The sequence below is a fragment of the Prosopis cineraria genome, unplaced genomic scaffold (genome assembly GCF_029017545.1).
Source record: "Prosopis cineraria cultivar Desert tree isolate PC_DT_omini unplaced genomic scaffold, ASM2901754v1 PC11, whole genome shotgun sequence".
Classification (NCBI taxonomy): Eukaryota; Viridiplantae; Streptophyta; class Magnoliopsida; order Fabales; family Fabaceae; genus Prosopis; species Prosopis cineraria.
In genome coordinates, this window is record NW_026555342.1 from 23379736 (window position 1) to 23402000 (window position 22265).

Genomic DNA, 22265 nt, shown 5'->3' on the forward strand with positions numbered 1-22265 from the left:
CATTGAATTTAATAAGTTAACTATCATTCTTAGATTCCATTAAAAAATTAAAAGCATCTTATAATAAGAATAGAGAGCATGAAGCAACAGACTGAGAGGTTGAAGAAAAACTTGAAGAGTTTAAAAATTGTGTTGTTTATTGTGGAGGAGTATTTGAATGTAGTGGAATGTGGGTGTCACCATTTCTGTTGTACTTACTGATTAAGTAGGAATATTTGGAAGTAGTGGAATGTAATGAAGTAGGTAGGTGAACCATTTTCTTTGTTAGAATCTTTTGTTGTATTGTAATAGTGACATATAAAGTGGATAGATGGGCCACTTTTACTGTAATTTATGAAACCATTATTATGGAATCAAGATAAGCTTTGCTGCTATCTCGCGTCACTTTTTCTGTCATTTTTTTTCTTCTTGTTGTCACTTAATATGACCCCTCACACGCTACACACACATTACCTACTGGTATTGCACAAAAGCTGCTAGTAATGTGAAAAATGCATTGGAAACCCTATTGTCATGTTAAACTTGTTGTCATTTATGCAATTTGCTGTCACAAGACCCATACTATTGACAAAATAATATATTTTTACTGTCACAATATTATATGTTTGTAAAGACACATGTTATAGTGTTGGGACCACATTTTGCATTTGAAGAGAGGGACAACAATTAAAAATCCCCCTCATGAACAGCAAAGTAAATATAAATACCATCCAGAGTCATTTACTATTTAGGATGCTGTCTTTCTTTTGCTGTCGCAAATATAAGAAACCAAAAAATATGAAACCAAGTGAAAGTAAAATAGTATATTCGAACTACTTGACGAAAGACATTAGCAACAAAACTCATCTTTCTTTCATAATAATAGTTTCATAAATTACAATAACAGTGGTCTATCTACCTACGTCATATTCCACTACTTTTTAGTACATTCCACTACTTTTAGTACAATAAAAGATACATGATAGCCACTAATAAACAACACAATCTTTAAGCTCTATAAATTTATCTTCAACCTCTCAATCTCTTTCACCATGCCCTCATTCTCTTGTTTCAAGTGTGCTTTGTCTTCTTTCAAATGTTGTTTCTCTTCCTTCATGCTCTCCTTCTCTTTGTTTTCCTTCATGCTCTCATTCTCTTCTTAGTACTTTTCAAGAATCAATACTTCCACCAAACCATATTGCTGCCACTAAGTCTTGCATCATTTTAGAATAAAAGCTTGGGGGTTCTATAGGCACACAACCTACCATTGCAATTCTGTTAAACATACATGAAATCAGATTATCAGAATGTGTTTGGGGTTACAGCCCATCTAGAGAGGGAACCATTTTCAAGAGAAGAAAAATTCAATGAGTGAACCTATCAAAATATACCAAGTAATTATTATCCTAAAATAAAATTAGACTATAACTATGAAGTTCATAAAATTACACTATGACCTATCAAATTCAAAGCAACTAGTCGAACAAAGATGTAGTTTGGGCATCTTATGTTTTGTAACATAAGAATCAAAGCAAGCAAGCATTTCGAATGAAACTATGGGAAGTAACTAGTAAGCAGCCATTTGAATACTAATCCATGAATTCTAGGTCCTCTTTCTGATGAATGAGATCAACTGGCTGCATGAAGACAAAGTCGAATCGCCCTAACACTCAAAGACGAAGTTGGATCACCCAATCGCTTTGTGCAGAACTCAAATCCCTAATTTTCGAAATCACTCTCATGGGTGAAATGAGATCCCTAATCACCTTCTTGCTTTATGTTGAATGAAGATCAAGGTGAAGCTCCCTAATGAATGATGATCCCAAATCTCATCAGGCTGCCTTCGAAGTTCCTGAGTTTCCTAGTTTAAAAAAAAAAACAAAAAAAAAAACAAGAGCTAAGATACAAATCTACTCTCAAAGTTTCCATTCAGGCGCATCTGATATCCTTAAATATATTTTGGTGCAATTTCATCCTAATGTTTTTCAAAATAGTACAATGTCACCCTAAACTAATAGATCCAAACACTTGACCATTTAGTTGACTTATTTTGCTTAATTCCATGCTGACGTGGCATATTTTTAAAAATTAAAAATTTAAAAAAAAGGAAAAGGAAAAACACATACACCTTGGCAAATGCTTCATCTCCCTTATACCTTGCCGGATGTCAGTCAAGAATTGAAAACCCAGATCCAGAACATGAGGCTTTCTAAAACATCTAAGAGCAGGCAAAAACACAAGAAACTAAACCCCAGATCAAGAATTCAAGTTCTCTTCATATGAACCAGGCAGAGAGTTAGCAAAATTTATGCCAAAAAGACCATTGACACACATCCAGCCACGCCAAAATCCAAGTGATGAAGCCAAGGAGATGTAACTTCAATGAAGATTGGGTTAATTTAAAAAGATCGAACCCAGAAATATATCAAAGCAGAAACTAGAATAAATCAAACCTAAAGATATAAAAAATCATTACAAGATTAATCTAAAACAAAAAATCTGAAGACAAATTAGAAAACCATAATCTCATAACTATAATACAATACAAACTATTGGTCTCAATAAAAAGTCAACGCTTTGAATTTGACGAACTTGAATCGTGCTTAAGCTCTTCCTTCCCCTCCAAGCCCATACCGCTCTACAAGTAAAAATCAAGGCTTTGAATTCCATTCCCCTCCCACACTTAAGGCTATGCTCGGGCTCTTCCATCACGCGAGGACGTCAACGAATTCAAGGGTGTGAGATTTGGGTTTTGGTTAAACCCTTTTCTAGGTTTTATAGAAGAAGATTACTGAAGAACAGGGCAACAGAAGGAATGAAGAAAATGAACTAGTAATCATGATGTGAACAACTTCCTCGGCATCGATGGAAAAAAGCCAATCGCATCCCAACTCCGAGCCTTGCTGCTCTTATGGTCTATTAACAAAGTTCAAGTCAGAAATTGCATGTCAATCATAGCCTTAGAGTCTGAAATTCACGAAAGGATTTGATGGCGAGACAAACCAGACTAATAGATGGACGTGAACGAATGGATCTGATTGATTCCTTCCCCTCTATATTTACAAATGATGTGCTAGCTCATATCGACAGTGATATGATGATGAGGTGGAGGAGGATGAAGACGAAGAGGGGGAGGGTTCATGTGGGTTTGGAATTTTGGCTGTGACTAGAATATGGGCTTGGAGGAAGGGAAGAAGGACTTCCTTTTCTTCTCTCTTTTTTTTTCACTTTTTTATCTCCATTTTTTATTAATTTCATTTTTAAAAAAATTTATTTAATAAAATAATATAACAGTGCAGATGGAAAAGTAAAAAAAAAAAAAAAAAAAAGGAGATTCCCTCTCCCTTGGAAGAGAGGAGTGAGGGGGGCAACTGGTAGAAGAGATGAGGAAAGAGAATTATATGTGGAAGCTGATGTGGCAAGTTAACAAACTATTAACAGTCAAAATTTTTAACTTAATAGTCAACTGATCAAATTTTAATAATAGGGCGAGATTGCACCAACTTAAAAAATGTTGGGGATGACATTACGTAAAAAAGTACTTAAGAATATCAGGTGTGCCTGAGTGATAACTTTAAAAATAAATTTATACTTTAACCTATAAAAAAAAGTTCCTGAGTTTCAAGGTTCAATGTTAACGCCTTCTGTGTTCTGCAAGTCCCTCAAGGGATTTCAAAAACATTTAAGGGGTAACCTGTTTAACGAAGGAAACTTAAAGGAGAGAATAAAGAAAAAATATAGGTACCAAATTAAAAACTGAAGAAAATTATAGGTACCAACAAAATGGATTTCCCTAAATAATACTATTTATAACTTATAAACAGCGTGTTTGCTCATTGGTTTGGCTATTATAATATCTTCTAGGACAATGTTTAGCTATTCTAATATAAAGGATTCACGTTCTAAAAGAGTAGAAAAAATTATTTATTTGATTTCTGTAATTTTAATTCAGTTAAAAGAATTTTTTAATTTTAAATTTATATGATTTAATTTTTATAATTTTAGTCATTTAAAATGTTGGTTCCTATATTTTAGAAAATAAAATTATAAAAATTAAAATTATTTCTTAAAACTTAGGGACTAAAGTTTTTAAATAAATAAGATCAGCACTTTAGCACTAAAATCATGTTGTTGAGTGACAATTTTTTAAAAACTATTTTTCTTATATTTAAGAAAAATTACAATTTTTAAAGTTAATTTATTTTTGAAACTTTTGGCCCTTCAACTTTTTCTCAATTAACAATCAAATCTCTAAACTTTAACTTAAAACAATTTAATTTCTATAGTTTCTTATTATATTTATAAATGGTAGACAAAAGATTTATTTCAATATTATTTATTGAGTACTTTATTATTTTTTAGGTTGATTTTTACTTTTATATTATTAAATGATAGAAAATATTAAAAATGATTCTTTTTGTTTTTATTAGATAGTAGAAGTGAAAACTTATTAAACTTCAAAATACAGTTATTGAGGTTGAATATTTTCTTAATTCTAATGAAACATGTTAGAAGTAATTTATAAATAAAATAAGAGAGAATAAAAACTAAACACTTATTGTTGGTCAAGATAAAATTATTACTATTTGGACTTTTTTTTAAGAAAATAAATCACGATTAGGCTTCCAAATGTCAATTTAATAATAATTAGCTGAAAGATCAAAAGTTGTAAATTAATGATCTATATATCAAATTATCAATTTCACAAGTTAAATCAAAAAAAAAAACTCCAAACATGAACATAAGACTCAAAACTAGTTGAAGAATTTGCTTTGAGCTTAAATATAAGGCAACAATCTCCTTTCTCTCATATATTTATTAATGTTAATTTCTCCCAAGCTCCCCCCGTGTGTAATTAATATGGGTAGTTTTCTACGTAAATAATTAAAAGAAATATTCTCTTCGTTTAAAAATATAAAATATTTTTAATTAAATCTCACCTCCTAATAAAATAGTTACCTACTTTTAAACTAATCCTTTCTTTTCATATGTACTTTTATTAAACACTCTACAATAAGTATAAAATTATTTATCAATAGGGACACTTTAAAAAAAAAGGCAATGATTACACCTCGAAAGACTAAAAATGTCTTATATTTTTTAACATCCATCTGCTCAAAAATATCTTATATTTTTCAGCAAAAGGAGTAATATTTTAAAGAGACCAAGACATGTTTTTTTTTTACAAATAACTAAATTAACTAATTTTCTTAGTATTAATTTGTGTTAATTAGTTATTTAGCTACTATATTAAGAGTTTTGCTCGGTGATAGGATTATAGGAATAGTGATTTACTTATAACATTAGAGAGTAAAAATTGGAACTTTTTGCATATATAATCCATGTTATAGAATCAAATCTAGCAAACAGTACAACATTTATTATATTTTATATTATGGCCGATTTATTATATTTGTCAATGATATACCTTTACATATCAATGATAAAACTCTTACAAATTTTTAAATTTTTAATGATAAACTTATTGTATATCAATGATAAATTTTTTGTATATCAATGTGAATCATCCACACTCCAATGATCCATATTTTTTAGCACAATTTTTTTGGGATCAATTTATCCTTAAAAAATTTGGAAAAATATAAATAATGTGTATAAGTATATTCTAGGACAAAAATAAAAAATGTTAAAATAAAAGAAGGAGAAAAGACCAAAAAATTAACCCAAATTAATACTATCCACGGATCATTTCACTTGTCACATATGATAAAATAAACCAAGGGACATGTTCATCATATTTCGATTTATGTACAAATATTGTGGAATTTTTTTTTTACTTATTTTTCTTGTTTATGCGTGTGAGATTTTAAAAAGTATAAAAAAAGCGAGCTAGTTTGCAGCAGTTTCAAGTGAGACAATGCAAGCTAAAATGGTCCAACCTATATTAAGCTCCAATTTTGATAAATATATACTAAAACTTATTTATAATCAATAATTGTGAAATAGCATTGTAAATTAAAAAATTTAAAAATATTTTTAATTATTTATTGCGATGTAAGGGACTTGGGAGTAATGTTGCTTTAAAAAAGTGGCCATGCCTTTTTAATTAGTTTTTTTTTATTGATTTAATTGGTTTTTTAACAAGTTCTTTTTTTCTTTAAAATAGAAATATCTGATTATGCAAAATTTGAGCATTATCTCGCACAAGGAGGAAGCTTTTCCAAAAACATTTTCTTTATTTATATGTACTTGCAAACGAGATTTCGTGTTTAAGCAACCTAATCTTTTTTAACTAGAATCGTCTATTGATTTTAACATGTTCTTTTGAAAAAAAAAAAAATCAGTTTTAGCAATGTTTCAAAGCACTTTGGTGTCGCCTCTTTGTCCCAAAAAAAAAAAAACCTTTGGTGTCATTTCAATAATTTTTGCCCAAAAAATCATATTACAATGTATGCTATTTCTTTCCTTTTTTTTTTTTCAAAGCCAACATGCAATGTATAAGATAAGACATAATAATAAAATATCTTATCATGGAAGATTTCATAAAGTTTTAACATTATTATACTCTCTTAAATCTTAAATTTGATTATTATTAGGTTTTAAATAGGATGCTTTTTTTAAACGTGATCTCTTCTTTGCTCCAAATTTTTAATTTATAAATTTGAATTTGAATTCAAAATCTTGTACAGAAAATTAATTTCTTTATTGTGACCCAAATTTTAACAAATTTTCTTTATATACAAAAAAAAAACAGATTCTTTATTTATTTATAATGTCTACACTCGATTTTCTCATACGTAAGCAACACTATTGCTAAATGTGTTAACATTTAGTATTCATTTATATTTTAAATGTGATTATTACTAATAGAAGGACACATGTATGAATAAAAAAAATATCTATGAACCAAATTTTTTTTTTGGCTAACATTGTGAACCAAAAATTGAAAATACTTTGTTTGAGGCTTTTTTACCAAAATGATGCATACAGTTAAAAATTTTTTTGAAATGCTGCAACGTGAAAAGTATTTCTTGAAATATTATACCAAAAATTATTCATAGGAAGAATGACTTTGAAGTTCTAAAAAAAAATTGTTCTCGTCTGAAATGATTTTAAAGTGAAAAATTATTTTTTTATTGCATTAAAAGTGAAATCATTCACTACTTGAATGATTTTAGTTTATTATTACTGATTTAATATTTTATTCTTAGTTCTTGCATTCTTTTAAATATTTATTTATTATTAATAATTTTTAATTTAATACACCTCATAATAATTCCTTAATCATATTAGAATCAATTATTATTTATCATTTTCATTCAAATGATTACTAAATTATTATTGCAATTGTAAGGTACAGTTGAAGTTCATAAATCATTTCTAAAACTGAATTGATAAATTGAAGAAATCATCCTTATGGTGATGAATTTTAAAAATTGTTTTTCCCCTACACGATTTTAAATGTAGCATTTTGTGCAATATTTTAATATTTTTTTATATTGTATAGTATGTCAGTGAAAAAATTAGCTTTGTACTATCTAACTTCAACTTTGCTATCGCATCTTTATGCTTTTAGACCTTTTTATAGCTATTGTGCATGAATTTTTTATTCTCACATGAATTTTTTATTCTCACATGAACATGTATTATGCTAAAGATTTTCACAAAATGATAACGTGTTAAAAGAATGCAATGACTGAAAATAAAATGTGAAATCGATAATAATAAGCTGAAATTATTCAGGCAGTACATAATTTCACTTTTAATGCAATAAAAAAATAATTTCTCACCATAAAATCATTCCAGGCGAGAACGACTTCTTCAGAACATTAAAATTGTTCTTCACATGAATAATTTTTGGTATAGTATTTTGAAAAATACTTTTCACGCTGTAGCATTTTAAGAATTTTTTTTACCGTATATAGCATTTTGATAAAAAAAGCCGTTGTTTGAAGATTTGGCCCAAAAGAGATGAATTTGAAAATGTCATGGCAGCACCAAAGTCTTTGATTAAAAAATAATTCCATAAATCAAAATTGCCACTACATGGTAGAAAATATTATGACTCTTTAAAATCGAAGCCTCACTTGTAAAACCACGAGCTCGATTCTAAAAACCAGAAGTCAATTGTAAATAAGTTCTCATGATTTACAGCTACATTTTTTTTAATTTTTGACTGATCTATAGATTTTAAAACTCAAATTGACATGCCTTACTTTCTACATACTCCTTCCATCCTTGTGTATAATATATTTTTAATTGAATCACACAAATCAATAAAAGTTAATTATTTACTTAAAAATAGATCAATATTCCTATTTTTCCCCTAATTATTCTAAATAAAAAATGAATATTTTTTTAAAGTAAATTAATAAAAATACTTATTTTTTTCCCTTCTCAATGTAATAAGGGTATAATGATTCATTTAGTAAAAAAATATGTTTACAATCTCTTATATTTAGGAACAAATTTTTTTTTAAAAAAAACTTTTTATATATAAGGATGAAGGGAGTATTGCTCTTTCAAAAACAGAAAAAAGAAAAAAAGAAAAGCCACTCAATGTAGTATAGCACATTGAGCTCTATTAGAAGCAAATAGATTTTCAAAGTTCCCACAGAAATCTTTCAACAAAAATATAATACTTAATATTTTTGAATATTTTGAATTCATATCGTCACATTTTTAACGAGAAATAACTCTAAGTATAGTTTTTTATTTATTTATGAAAAAAAAGCATTAGGTCTTATTTATAAAGAATTAAGATAACATTTGGACCAATAGATTTGAATTTACAATTTAAATTTTAAATTTTAAATTTCATATTTTAAATTTTTTATTTGGACAATATAAAAATTTTTTAAAAAATAAGAGAGATAAGTTGAGACTCAAAATAAAATGAAAGATTGAGAATGATAATCCTACGTTTATACTTCAATAATTAGTTGAGTTCCAATATAACTATAATATAGGAAATTGGATGATAATTTGATACTAAAAAGAAAAGTTTCTTTCTACTTGGCCAAACATTCATTAGAATCACAACAAGTGAAGAATAACACAAAGAATTAAACCACACCATATATTTTCATTTTTTTAATAATTCAGATACATTCAATCAATTTATATTCTTATTCAAAAATTACTTTTAACATATTTAATTAAAATAATAAAAACTTTAAAATTCATTAACTCTATCATAAAATTTAATAAAATTTCAATTTTACTCATATTAAATATATATATATACATACATACACACATACATATATATATATATATATATATATATTTAATGTAAAAAGTAAAACTTGTTTTATCACAGAAAGGGAGGGAGGGAGGGAGGGTTGTGTTGAAAATTTAATGACTTATAAATAAAATTAAAAAATTTTATCTCTCAACTTATAAATAGGATAAGAGGAAAGCATTGAAACTAATGGAAAAGAAAACTAAATTAAATTGTGTGTGTATGTATGTATGTATACATACATATACATATACATATATATATACATATCTGTCCGAACAATAAATGTAAAAAGCAAAATAAAATAATAATAATAAAAAATTGTGCACGATAATCAAGTGAGTGCAGTATAGATGACACTAATCTAAGTCCTTTAAATGATATTTCAGTGCTTCATTTCTGGAGATACATGAATAGAAAGCATTTCTTAAAAGCTGACAACCTTTTGGATAGATTTCAAAATGCTCTATGTATCTGTGCGCGTGTTGTGTGTGTGTGTGTTAAAAGTTTACAAGGAAAGTAACATTGTTTTTGAAATGAAATTGTAAATCAAGTTAATACTTATTGACCCTTTTAGACCAACTTTTAATTTTTACATACATTTTTATTGTGGTAATTAATTTTAATAAAAGATAAAATACATACTCCCTCCATTAAAAATTTACATTTTCATGGCTTGGATAATAAAAAATGTATGTATTTTTAACTTTTTAAAATATAATAATTACTTTTTTCTCCAAAAGTATTCTTATTCAATAAATTACTTTATATTTTTTTCAAGGTGAAACACATATTAAATAGGAGTAAATATAAAAAAAAATATTAATTTAAAAATAAATAACTATTTTATTAAAAAGTGAGATTCAATTAAAAATATTTTATGTTTAGAAGAAGTAATAAATATTTTTTCTCATTAAGACGAGATGGAGTATTGATTATTGATTAAAATTTATCCATCAAAAAACATATTTTATTATATAAAAAGATGGGAAAAATACAGCTATTGTTATTTATATTTTTAGCATTCTTTAATATTAGTTCTTCTATTATTTTCATTGCTCTAGGTCATTTAAATTTCATCTGATTGTAATATTAGTTCTTATTTTTTTAAATATGACTATAAAAACTTAACGATAGTTAATGCGTACATAATCGATTACTCTTTCTTGATTTGTTAAAATTATGATAAATTTTATAAAAATTTACTAGAAGGCAAAAAAAAATAAAAGATTAAATTAAAATATTCAAATGAGTCATGGATTTTCAAAGAAAAAAGACACAACAGCTAAGACAGAAAGAAATATTAGTTGCTATTTTGCTCATACAAAGTCCAACCTATCATAATTTTTTCAACTCAATAATAAAATCAATTTAGTTATATGTACATAAATAGATTTAACTCTATCAATGACAAAAAAAAGACTAACGTTATAAATATTTAAATTTAAAGGACTTGGATCAATGAAAAAATTATAGAGAATAATAATAATATCAAAATATGTTAAATCAAGTAAGTGTGGCACATATAATAACATTTTAGGCCTCTTAAATATTATTTCAGAGTTTAATTTTTGAACATATGTATGGAAACTATTGCTTGAGAGAGGACAACTCTTTAAATAATATTTAAATTTCTCGAAAGATTGTTTCATGCCCACCCATTGTGGGAATATCTTGGGAAAAAAACCCAAATATGATAAATACATTTGGACCAATGGTTATATTTTTTCAAAAAAAAAAAAGTAAAAACAAAAACACTTCACAAATATAACTAGAAATCTGGTGAATCTGACCCATATGAGCTGAAACCTTAATTTTCTTAAAAATAATTTATTTATGAAATTCAACCCTTATTTAAAAGACTTAGACTGAGCCCATAAATCAATTATTATTATTATTATTATTATTTATATTATTTAAAATTAAAAATTTTAATTATAACATTTCATCTTTTTTAAATACAAATGATAATATTAAAGTGTAGAAATTCTAATCTTAAGGTACTATATATTTTAAAGTTGAAATACAATTTAAAAGTTGAAAAATATTTTAATTTTTACTTGTAAAAAAAACCTAAAAAGGCTACTTGAATTAAACACATTTTTTCAGTGTCTATTAGGACCGAATTTTAAACCTGATTTTTCTATAAGTATCATTTTTTTAAATTTAGATTTTTATAACAATGAATTTAGATTGATAGTCCGTGAAACTCAATCCTTATTTTTAAATTTACTTTGAAGTTTTTCTTTTCTTCTCTTTTTTTGCTTTTTAAATAAAACAAATGAAGGCTCTAGATTAGCGATCACGACCATGAATCCTCCAAAAGGAAAGCGTAACCCCCTAATCTTTCGCTCCTCGTCACTCTATAATAACAATACAAGATGGGCTTCAATAGTATTCTCAGACTCTCACCTCTTTCCTCTTCCAATTCCATTGTACTCCTTAACCCCGGAACCACACATACCTTCTTCTCTACCCTCCGTCGTCCTCTTCATTCTTATCCTAATCGTCGTCCTACTTCACTGTTCAATACTCACTCCAACATCTTCTCGTCGAAGCCCATCATTATCCCCGCACTTAAGCGTGGTTTTCGTGGTGGAATTGTGGCCATGGCTGCTCCTGGGTCTGTTCAGAAATCGGAGGAAGAGTGGCGGGCTGTTCTCTCCCCTGAACAGTTTAATATTCTCAGACAAAAGGGCACTGAGTAAGATTATCTTCCCCATTGGGATAGCATGGATTATGCTAATTTGCTGGTTTAATGTGTTTGGATTTTTTTTTTCTTTCTTTGTTTTGAGTTGAATTGAAGATTTTTGAAATTTCGATGGACTTTTTCGTTAATTCGGGTTAATTTTGAGAATGAACGTATGATTAAGATTAAGAGATTGCTTTTCAGTGACTAATTTCGGAATTAAGGCGTTTTACTGGCTTTTATTATTTTTACTTATGGAGATTATGATTCAGGGAAGACAGATAAACATAGATTTAACCTTCGGCTATGTTTGATCTTCAAAACTTAATGTCCAATTTTGAGTTATATATTGTGTTAAGAAGATGGAGGTGTCCCAATCGACGGTGATGAAGAAGTGTTTTACTCTAAGAAAACTCGCAGGCTACGTAAAAGAGGATTTTCTTTCAACTTCCAGATTGATAGTTACATTAGTTTCTTTACATGAATTAGTATCTGGATTAATCATTTATAACTACGATGCTACTTTTGCTTTTGTTTTGTTTTTTTCTTTCTTTAACATAAGAAAGGTAGAATTACTAGTTCATTGTCCCGTATATGACACCATACTGATACTGTTCTCTACGAGAAACATTCGAATCTGTGGAAACCTTGGCACATTTTCTTAAACGAGAAATTTGTGGAGAATACTCTTAGGGGAACACCTTTTTTTTTTTTTTGGGGGGGGGGGTGTTATTTTGCATAGAATGAAATGAAGTGGCACAACCAAGAAACTCAAGCCATTGTTTGGAAGAATTGTTTAGGAGGGAGAGGAACATCCTAAACCCAATTTTTCTCATCCCGAACTTGGAGGTCAAGGATGGAATGATGGGGGAATAAATATTCAATTACAAGAATACTTCTACACCTGTAAGATGAAAATGTATATTTTCACTTCCAAAAAAAAGCTCCCCTCTCTGACTCTTTCAGTTGCCATCACCACCTCTTCCCCTCTTCAACTTCTAGTTTGGTCAATGCTTGCCGAGAAAACTAGTGAGAGCGAATATGCATTTTGTAATTTGTTGAACCGTTTCATTGGAATCTAGATATGAATGAGTACTTAGTTTTAAGTCGATTGGATCATACATTTAGAAGGCAGCATCCCATCCCATGATGGTCTGGAGATGATTTACCCACTAAAGGTGTATGAGGAAGTGGAGAAGCTCCACGAGTTCTGCATTAATATTCAATCAAAGAGTATAGTGTTGAGAAATTTGATTTAGCCTTGCATGGAAGCGACCTATTCTTTGGTCAAGCCCTGATACTCCTTTAATTACAGTGGAATGAACATAATTCACCATTGTATTCCACTCCGTTCTAGTAATGAATATCCCATCCCATCCGATCCCATCTTATAATCCCAAACACTTTCTAGGGCTTCATAAAAGTGGCCTTCTGTTCTCTAATCATCCTTGTAAGATGTGGTTTACTTGCCTTCTAGTTTTTCCACTTACGTGCAACATCTTGTCTTGTCACTTTGATTTCTGAGTCATGAGTAATTTATATAGTCATTTGGTACGCAGAATACAATAGAAATGAAAGCAAAGATAATTGAAATAAAAGTAATTATATGTATAGCAAATATATCTGCTGTCTTTGCATAAAAACGATACTAAAAAGTTGAAATAAAAGTAATTATATGTATAGCAAATATATCTGCTGTCTTTACATAAAAATGATAATAAAAAGGGGCAATTGCTGTCAAATGATAATGATATAAGTAACATTATATATATATATATATATATATATTACTTTTTGTGCAATAAAAGTAGTTTTGAAATGGTTCAACCAGATGGGGCCGAATAGAGGGGAAATGAATGAGAAGATATGGAAATAATTTGCCAACTTGAATAGGTGATAATACTCGAGATGGGTAATTAGCCTTCATGTTATCAAGAAGATGGTTTTGTATTATGCAGGTATCCAGGAACAGGAGAATATGACAAGTTCTTTGATGAGGGAATCTACAACTGTGCAGGTTGTGGCACTCCTCTCTACAAGTCCACAACGAAATTTAATTCTGGGTGTGGCTGGCCCGCCTTCTATGAGGGTCTTCCAGGAGCCATAAATCGCACGGTGAGTTAACCCTTTTTCTGGTTTGCCCTCTTTGCCTTTGCTGTTATGTTTATGGCCTCATTGCTCTTTCAGCCCCTCTAGTTTTATAAATGAAGCAATTTAATCGTACTTTCAATGAGAGCAGTCTATTGGAAGCTCAAGTTTTTGTTTAACCTGGTCAAGTAGAGCAATGCTTTTCTTATAGCTGTTACTTGTTTATTTATCAGAGCTATTTTGTCTCTCTTTCTAATTATTAAATTAAAGCAACTAAAATTATTAAAAATACTAATTAAAATATGGTGGTTTTAAATTTTCACTATGCCTCAAAATTGCAGTAACAGTGGTAAAGATTGATCTAAGGTAACATTTACAATAGAGGTAATGAAACTTTTGGTCCTTTAACATTTGCCTCTATTATTAATTTAGTCTCAGAATTTTAATGTTTACTAATCAAGTCTCTAAAGATTCATGACCATACACAATTAATCTTTATGGTCTAAAAGGGAAATAACATTACTGGGATTAATTGTGTATGGTTATGAAACTTTAAATATTTGATTGATAAATATTGAACTTCTGGAGTTAAATCAAAAACTGAAGCAAACTTAAAGGATCAAAAGTTTCATTGCCCCTTTATAATATACAGAATGTCTACATGTGTGATTGTTAAATTGGGGAAGCAATTGAGGCTGATGGGATTGTGATGTTTTGAATGCATGGAACAGCCGGACCCAGATGGAAGGAGGATAGAGATAACATGTGCAGCATGTGGGGGACATCTGGGTCATGTTTTTAAAAATGAAGGATTCCGAACTCCTACCAATGAACGCCACTGTGTGAATAGCATTTCGCTCAAGTTTGTACCCGCCAATTCTTCTTAATGTTCTCAGCCATATGTATGACCAATGCGTGCTCTAAATTCCATAAGATGATTATGCAATGTATTCAGACTGCAACTTAGCTCCATTGACTAATGACTCCCTACATGGTTTTGAATGAGCTGATTCTTAATATAAATGAGCTGTTCTTGCAGTTCATAGTTGAGTATGTGTCAGATTCAGATGTAAGTATCTTTCCCCAGGGGTGTGTGTGTGTGTGTGTTTTTTTTTTTTTTAAAATATTTTATTTATCTTTTGTAATAATAAGATTATAGTACTTAGTTTTGTAATGAATTTGTGAATGTTGCAAAAGGATGACAAACCTCCTTTTCTGAGGGGCTTCCATGCTTAAGACAGGGAGTAGTGGCCATTTGCATATACATGTAGACAAGTATTTGTTGTATTCCAAAAACTATTAGAAGGACACCAAAATTATATTTCTCTCTACTTGCAGTCGCACAACTTGGCAACTATACTTCATAGATTGGATTCAACTTCTTTATAATTTATCGGAAAAACATGAGTTTAGGTTTTTATATTTTGTTTGCATTTTGTTATTAGTCTTGTATTATTATTCCAATGTTTTTGGTCCCGGTATTTTTGTTTTTCATTGTTATTAGGAACTAATAATAAAACATGAGCAAAGACTTAAAACAACAAAAAACAAAAGTATAGGGACTAAAAATATTAGAATAATAATACATAGACTAATAACAAAACACGAGTAAAATGTAAGGATTTAAAGTTATGTTTTTCCTAATTTATAACTAGTATGATTTTTTGTGATGATATAACTTTTAGTCCCTAACCTTTTTTTCAATTATTGATTTATTCGTTGAATTTTGACTCAATGCAACTTAAGCTTTTAGTATATGAAATTAAGATATTATAGAGATTAAGTTATATTGAGTCAACTTATTATGAGGAGTGAGTTATTCTTAGTCAAAAGATTATAGGGATTGAGTTGTTATGTGTTGAATTGAAATGTAAGAATACAAATGATAATTGAGAAAAAGATTGAGGAATTAAAATTTATATTTTCTCTAGTTTTGTAATAAAATTTTTATGGAAAGACATATTTCCTTATGTACTCTCTTCAATCCCTGTTATAGGGAAATTTTTTTAAAAATTCTTTGATTCCTAATATAAGACATATGAAGAGTTATTTATTATTATTTTAAAATTTTATTTATGATAAAATGGGTTAATGAGCAAAATAAATTTTAAAGTATTGTATGAAAAGCATTTTGGACTTTAAACTTTTAAAATATGCAAAATGAATTATAAACTTTTAAATTTATAATAAATTTAACCCCATCATTAATTGCTAATTAACGTCACTATTGCTCACTTAGTAAGGCCTAGTTTCTTGTTGATGTATCATTTTTTAATTAGCATCATAGATATTAAATTATTGTACAAGTAGCATCCTAGATTATAAACTTTGAAATTCAGAGCAAATTATTCCCACCATTTATGTATAGAACGTTAGCTATTATATAAATTAAATTAATTTTAGTGTGGTTTGCTAGCCTTAGTGTAACACTTGCCTTGAGTGTTATCCAAAAATCACATAATTCAAACAAACTAAGTGTGGTTAAGGAATTGATCCTCTAACCAACTTAAAAAATAAATCATTTAAAACCTTAAAAATAATTATAGGTTCTACCTATAGCGCACGGAAGCAAGTTAGACGAAAATGGAATAAAAAGATGCTGTCATGACAGTAATTTATTGCTGTCATGACAGCCCTCTTGGGCCAACTTCCAGGAGGCGATGTTCCGTCATTCGACCTCCGATTGAAGTGATTTTAAAGCTCACACATCACATTCAAAGGGTACTATAAGTGTACCAAATTTCAAAAAGATCCAACGGTCGGATTAAAAATTAGACATGTTAAAAGATTGACTATTTTTGCTGTCATGACAGCTAAAAAGCTGTCATGACAGCACTTCCGGACCAACTTCCGGAGTGCACCATTTCATCATCTGACCTCCGATCGGAGTGATTCCAAAGCCCACATGTCACTTTTAAAGAATACTATTAGCATACTAAATTTTGAAAAGATCCAACGGACGGATTGAATTTTGTGCAGGTTACAAAATCAACACTGTAGCTGTCATGACAGCAATTTAATGCTGTCATGACAGCACCTCCAGACCAAATTCCGGAGTGCGTCGTTTCTCCGTCCGATATCCGATCGACGTGATTCCAAAGCCCACACGAAGCTTATAAAAGGTTTTACTTGTGACCCAAATTTTAGAGAAATCCAACGGTCGGATTAAGATTTGGACACCCGGATGCAAAAGTGCAGCTTTTTGGTAAAAACCATTTTCAAAATTGTCCAAATCCCATCCTAATGGTCACAAACCTGTGGAAACACTTTGGACACGACAAATAAGATTAAAAACACTTGATAGAACATTTAAATGATGGAAAACCCCCATACATCAAAATTTGACCACCCGGGTGCCATTTCCCAAAATGGACCCTAAACCCCCAAAATACACAAATCATACAAGAGTGGTCACAAATCAATCCAAATACCATGTATTTATATAAATACATATGCTAAACATTTTCACTTGGCTCAGAGCTCCTTGTGGGGCCCACGCACCCACTCTCTCTATTCAAGGTGTATGTTTGCCCATAGCACACCATTTGCAATGCAACCACTTTGCATTTGCTTATAAAATCACATATATATCAAAACAAAGATCTGCTTGTAATAGAAACTTGGTCTACTAAGTAAATCCATCAAAACCACACACCATAACCAAGTTTCCTAGCCACAAGTCTGCAAACAGACAAAAATTCATACACAAGCACACAATCCACACATATTCACACACACACACATAATCATATCCTACTGGCACCCTAATCTTAAATACATTACAATATATTTGCTCAAAAGAAAGGGGTTGCAGTTCTTTACAAATCACAAGCAAACCCCTAGCTTTGCTCTTTTCCCCGTCCACCACTGGATCCTTCACCTGGACCTAGAATATTGAAAAGAAAGGGGTGAGACAACCACAGTCTCAGTAACAGTGAAATCTATATTGATTATTACAAAGTAAGCCATAATTAAATAAATGAATAATAAATTCAACATAGTATATAATTTAGCCATTTAAAATACATGAATGCATGACCTAGGCCGGTATGGCCTTTCATGACCAACAGAATGCCCCCTGGCACTCTTTAACTCGCAGGTAAACCTTATACCTACTTGTACCTCCACAGGCACAAAACATAATCTAAGGCATGATCTAATCCACCGAACCGCCTATGCCCCTTCGACGTGAATCCTGAGCAGTCAAAGCTAACTCCCTCCCAGAGCCAGCCCGACTTACTCTCCATGTGAGGGCTACCTTGGCCTAGGCACTCAACCTCACACTTCATATGTCGGATTCCCTCCCCCACTGAGAGGTGTCGAACACTCAATACACTAACCACTTTAGTGCACTGAGCCCACAATACGTAAGACAACACTGAGTACTGACAATGTGCCATAGAATATCAAAAATTCACACCTTCTCATTGGTGAACTCCCACCGAGATCATGCCTTTTACTCTTGTCTACCTTTCCTGAGTATTGACCATTCAACACTCTAAAGTAGTATAATATTTATAAATCTCATTTCCATAAAAACATTGTTATTAAACAATTAGAAAACATATTTGCACTATAATCAAAGTAGTACCCCATAACCCCTTATAAAGCACATTTAATCTTTTAAAACATGTAATGCATGATAACTAGTAATATTTATTCAAAAATAGCTAAAACAAAGTAATAAGAAATATAAATTCCCCTGTTACCTCAACCCTTTGGTACTAAAAGGGTTCCCCTTGTACAAAATAGGGCTCGGCTTGTTCCTTATTTCTCAATAAGTTCTACCAACAATTTTCTACAACATATAAGTGATCCACATCACTTATCATGACAAATAGTATTAATGAAGACTATAACTTATACCACACAACTTAGGTCAATGAGTCATAATTCACCCTAATGGTCCATATATTAAACGAACCATTCACATAGTATCACTTAACCACCAAAACCATTTATTAGCCATCACTAGGCTAATTTTCAATTTATATAATTTTTTTAATCAATTAAAAACCTTTACTTAGTGCCACCAACTTTCACCATTAGCCCTTATAATGAAAACCAAACCTTAATTTAAATCTTATTGGGCTCAAATAGCAAAATTATAACTAAATCAATAGGCTTAAACCATTGAGGAGCAAAAACCCAATTTCTCAAGGTTTATTTTGTGCCCAAAACACCTCTTTTCATCCAATTATTCACTCAAAACATTAGATCACTATATAGAAACTCAAAACATGCTCCCTAGAATCCAAAGAAACAAAAGCTTACAAGAATAAAGCCTTTGGGATCAAAATTCAAAAATTTCCTCTTCCAAAAATTGAAGAAAATCAAGAGAAAGAGAAGAGGATTGAAGTAGGGAGTTTACCTATCGTGTAGCCGAGCTCGCAACGGTCGCAAAGACTCCTAAATCCAAGCCTAACTCCCTCCCTTTCTCTTCTCTTCTTCCTCTCTCCCTCTCCCCCGTTTGTGCGTTTGCTTCCTTTCTCATTTTCTCTGCGTTTCTGCATCAGTTTGCTCCTTAAAATGCTGGTCAAAAACTTTGGAAAAAATTACAAGAAAGGGCCCAACATTTTTTATTATTGCACAAAAGCCCGGGTCAACTTTGGTAATTTTTTCCATAGTTAAAAATCAAATAAAACCAAACTTTTGCTTAGTAAAATTCGAACTCTGGGCCTCTATTAAATTATTCTAAATTTTAATTTAATTATAGATATTTTATTTTATTTTTGTTTATTTTTTTTAAATAAATTTGAGTCTTAAAATTTTTAGGATGTTACACTTAGTGTGGTCCATTAAGGTGAATGCATTGTTTGTTACGGCAAACGACCTATAATTTTATGAAATGATTTTTTCCTTTTTTTTTGTTGCAATGTTTGCAAACAATTGGTACCTTATGTTTCTATATACTCAATAACTCTGATTTAATTTTATTTTGAATAATGCTTATTTATTTAATGGTGAAAATTTAGGATCCCATTTAAAAAGAAGTTTAAGATTTGAATTAATCGGTTCATTTTGGTTTGAAATCTGTTGATAAAATTGTTAGCTTTTGTATCGATTGTTTGTAAAATCTTTTGATATTTAAACTTTTTTTCAAATAGAATCTCAAATTTTTATCATTAAATAAATACATATTATTCAAAATAAGATTAAATCAAAGTTTAGGGTATATAGAAACATGATATACCGATTGTTTGAAAAACATTGTAAAAAAAGGATAAAAACATTATTTCACAAAATTATGGGTCATTTACTGCGGCCAATGATGCACTCATTGGACCATGCTGAGCTTAGTTTAGTCTACATAATAGTTAACATTTTACATATAAATGTTAAAAGTAATTTGCTCTAAACTTCAAAGTTCAAGGTCAATGATGCTACTTTTGTAATAGTTTAGAGCTTGTGGTGCTAATTAAAAATGCCACATCAGCAAGCGACTGTCATATTAGCATTTTAACTAGGCCTTATTGAGTGAACAATAATGGCATTAATCAGCATTTAACGGTGGGGTTTGATTTATTATGAATTTAAAAGTTTAGGGTATATTTTGAACATTTTAAGAGTTTATGGTTCAGAGCGCTTTTCACACAATACTTTAAGGTTCATTTTGCTCATTAATCTTTATAAATTTAATTTTATAGTTCATTGTATACTATGCATGTTTTTATTTTTAATAAGGATAAAGTTGATTTTTTTTATTTTAAGACATTTAATTTAATAAGTTAACTGTCATTCTTAGATTCTAGTGAAGAAGTTGAAAGTATTTTATAATAAGAATAGAGAATATTTGCACATGGTTTAAGATAAATAATACTATTTATAACTTATAAACAGTGCATTTGCTCATTGGTTTAGCTATTATAATATCTTCTAGGCCAGTGTTTAACTACTCTAATATAAAGGATTCACATTTTAAAAGAATAAAAAATTAATTATTTGGTTCCTATAATTTTAATTTAGTTAAAATAATTTTTTAATTTTAAATTAATATAATTTAAATTTTATAATTTTAGTCATTTAAAATGTTGGTTCCTATACTGTAAAAAATAAAATTATAAAAACTAAAATTATTTCTTGAAACTTAGGGACTAAAGTTTTTAAATAAATAAGACCAGCACTTTGGCATTAAAATCATGCTGTTGAATGACAATTTTTAACAAACTATTTTTGTTATATATAAAAAAATTATAATTTTAAATTTAATTTATTTTTTTAAAAATATAACTTTTGGTCTTTCAACTTTTTCTTAATTATTAATCAAATCCCTAAACTTTAACTTGAAATAACTTTTTATAATTTCTTAATTTAAAATAATTCAGTCCCTATAATTTCTTGACTCGGCATACTCAATTCTATAATTCCTTAATTTAGTATATCTCAATTATTGAGTTGTACTAGTCAAAGTTTAAGAATTAAATTGATAATTGAAGAAAAATTTTGAGATAAAAAATTATATTATTTTTTTATTATTATTCTTATATAAAATTATAAATAAATAAAATTTTGAATACATAATTTTAATGTAAGATGAATTATATGGAAATTACAGTTATAATTTCTAAATTTTATCAATATATAGTAGATAATATCATATAATAAATTATAAATACTCAATAGTAACCCATATAACATAACATATATGGAGCTGCATTACCCATAGCCATAGTGCGGCTTATTTAAAAATAATATATATATATATATATTTTAAAAATTAAATATTTTCAATAGATAAAAAATTTACTCTTACAAGCTCCGGAAGAATTTTGAGGTTGTGTGAAACTATTTTTATTTTATTATTTTAAAAATTAATATTTCATAAAATATTTTTAAAAATAAATAATTAAAAAGATTTTTTTCCCAATTTTCTTTATTTTTTAGAATAATAATCTCAAAGAACTTAAAAAATTTTAGTAAAAAAAAAACTTAAAAGATATATTTTTTATTCTCTAAAATAATATTAAATTTTTTTATTCTTCAAAATATTTTTTAAAAATACATTGTTGAATAATTTTTTTTATTTTTTTAAGAAGATAAAATTGTTGCTAAAGTAGGTTGCCAAACATGAAGTTCATCTTTCATCGGCCAAACCCAAACATTATCTACCCATACGCATATGTATTTTTCAGTACGTCTATATGTACATCATGTATCCTTTTTTTTTTTTTTTGGGCAAGGTACTTTATCTATTTCCTTACCCGATAATCACATGTTGAACGTAACCACACGGCCACGTTGGCATTACGTAGCTCTCTCTTCAAAATTCCCTCTTGATTTCTCATCCATGATTATCGTTTATCC

General features: G+C 29.1%; 2 protein-coding genes across 6 annotated transcripts; one reads left to right on the forward strand and one right to left on the reverse strand.

The window, feature by feature from the left end:
* Positions 1-829: 829 nt before the first annotated feature.
* Positions 830-3228, reverse strand: LOC129285210 (uncharacterized). Of its 5 annotated transcripts, XM_054920788.1 has the most exons (4): positions 2983-3185; positions 2572-2895; positions 1746-1840; positions 830-1254 (listed from the first exon to the last, which is right to left on the reverse strand). In XM_054920788.1, the coding sequence occupies exons 2-4, from the start codon at positions 2686-2688 to the stop codon at positions 1149-1151; spliced, it is 318 nt and encodes a 105-aa protein (XP_054776763.1). In that variant the 5' UTR covers positions 2689-2895; positions 2983-3185; the 3' UTR covers positions 830-1148. The 5 variants fall into 5 exon arrangements, 1 of the variants encoding a protein (XP_054776763.1); XR_008587109.1 differs by having other exon boundaries at positions 2106-3185; XR_008587110.1 differs by lacking the exon at positions 1746-1840 and having other exon boundaries at positions 2572-3228.
* An 8308-nt stretch (positions 3229-11536) lies between these two features.
* LOC129285288 (peptide methionine sulfoxide reductase B5-like) lies at positions 11537-15021 on the forward strand. The gene is made up of 3 exons (XM_054920909.1): positions 11537-11888; positions 13832-13988; positions 14693-15021. Exons 1-3 carry the CDS (start codon positions 11566-11568, stop codon positions 14846-14848), a joined length of 636 nt encoding a protein of 211 aa, XP_054776884.1. The 5' UTR covers positions 11537-11565; the 3' UTR covers positions 14849-15021.
* The last annotated feature ends 7244 nt before the right edge of the window (positions 15022-22265 follow it).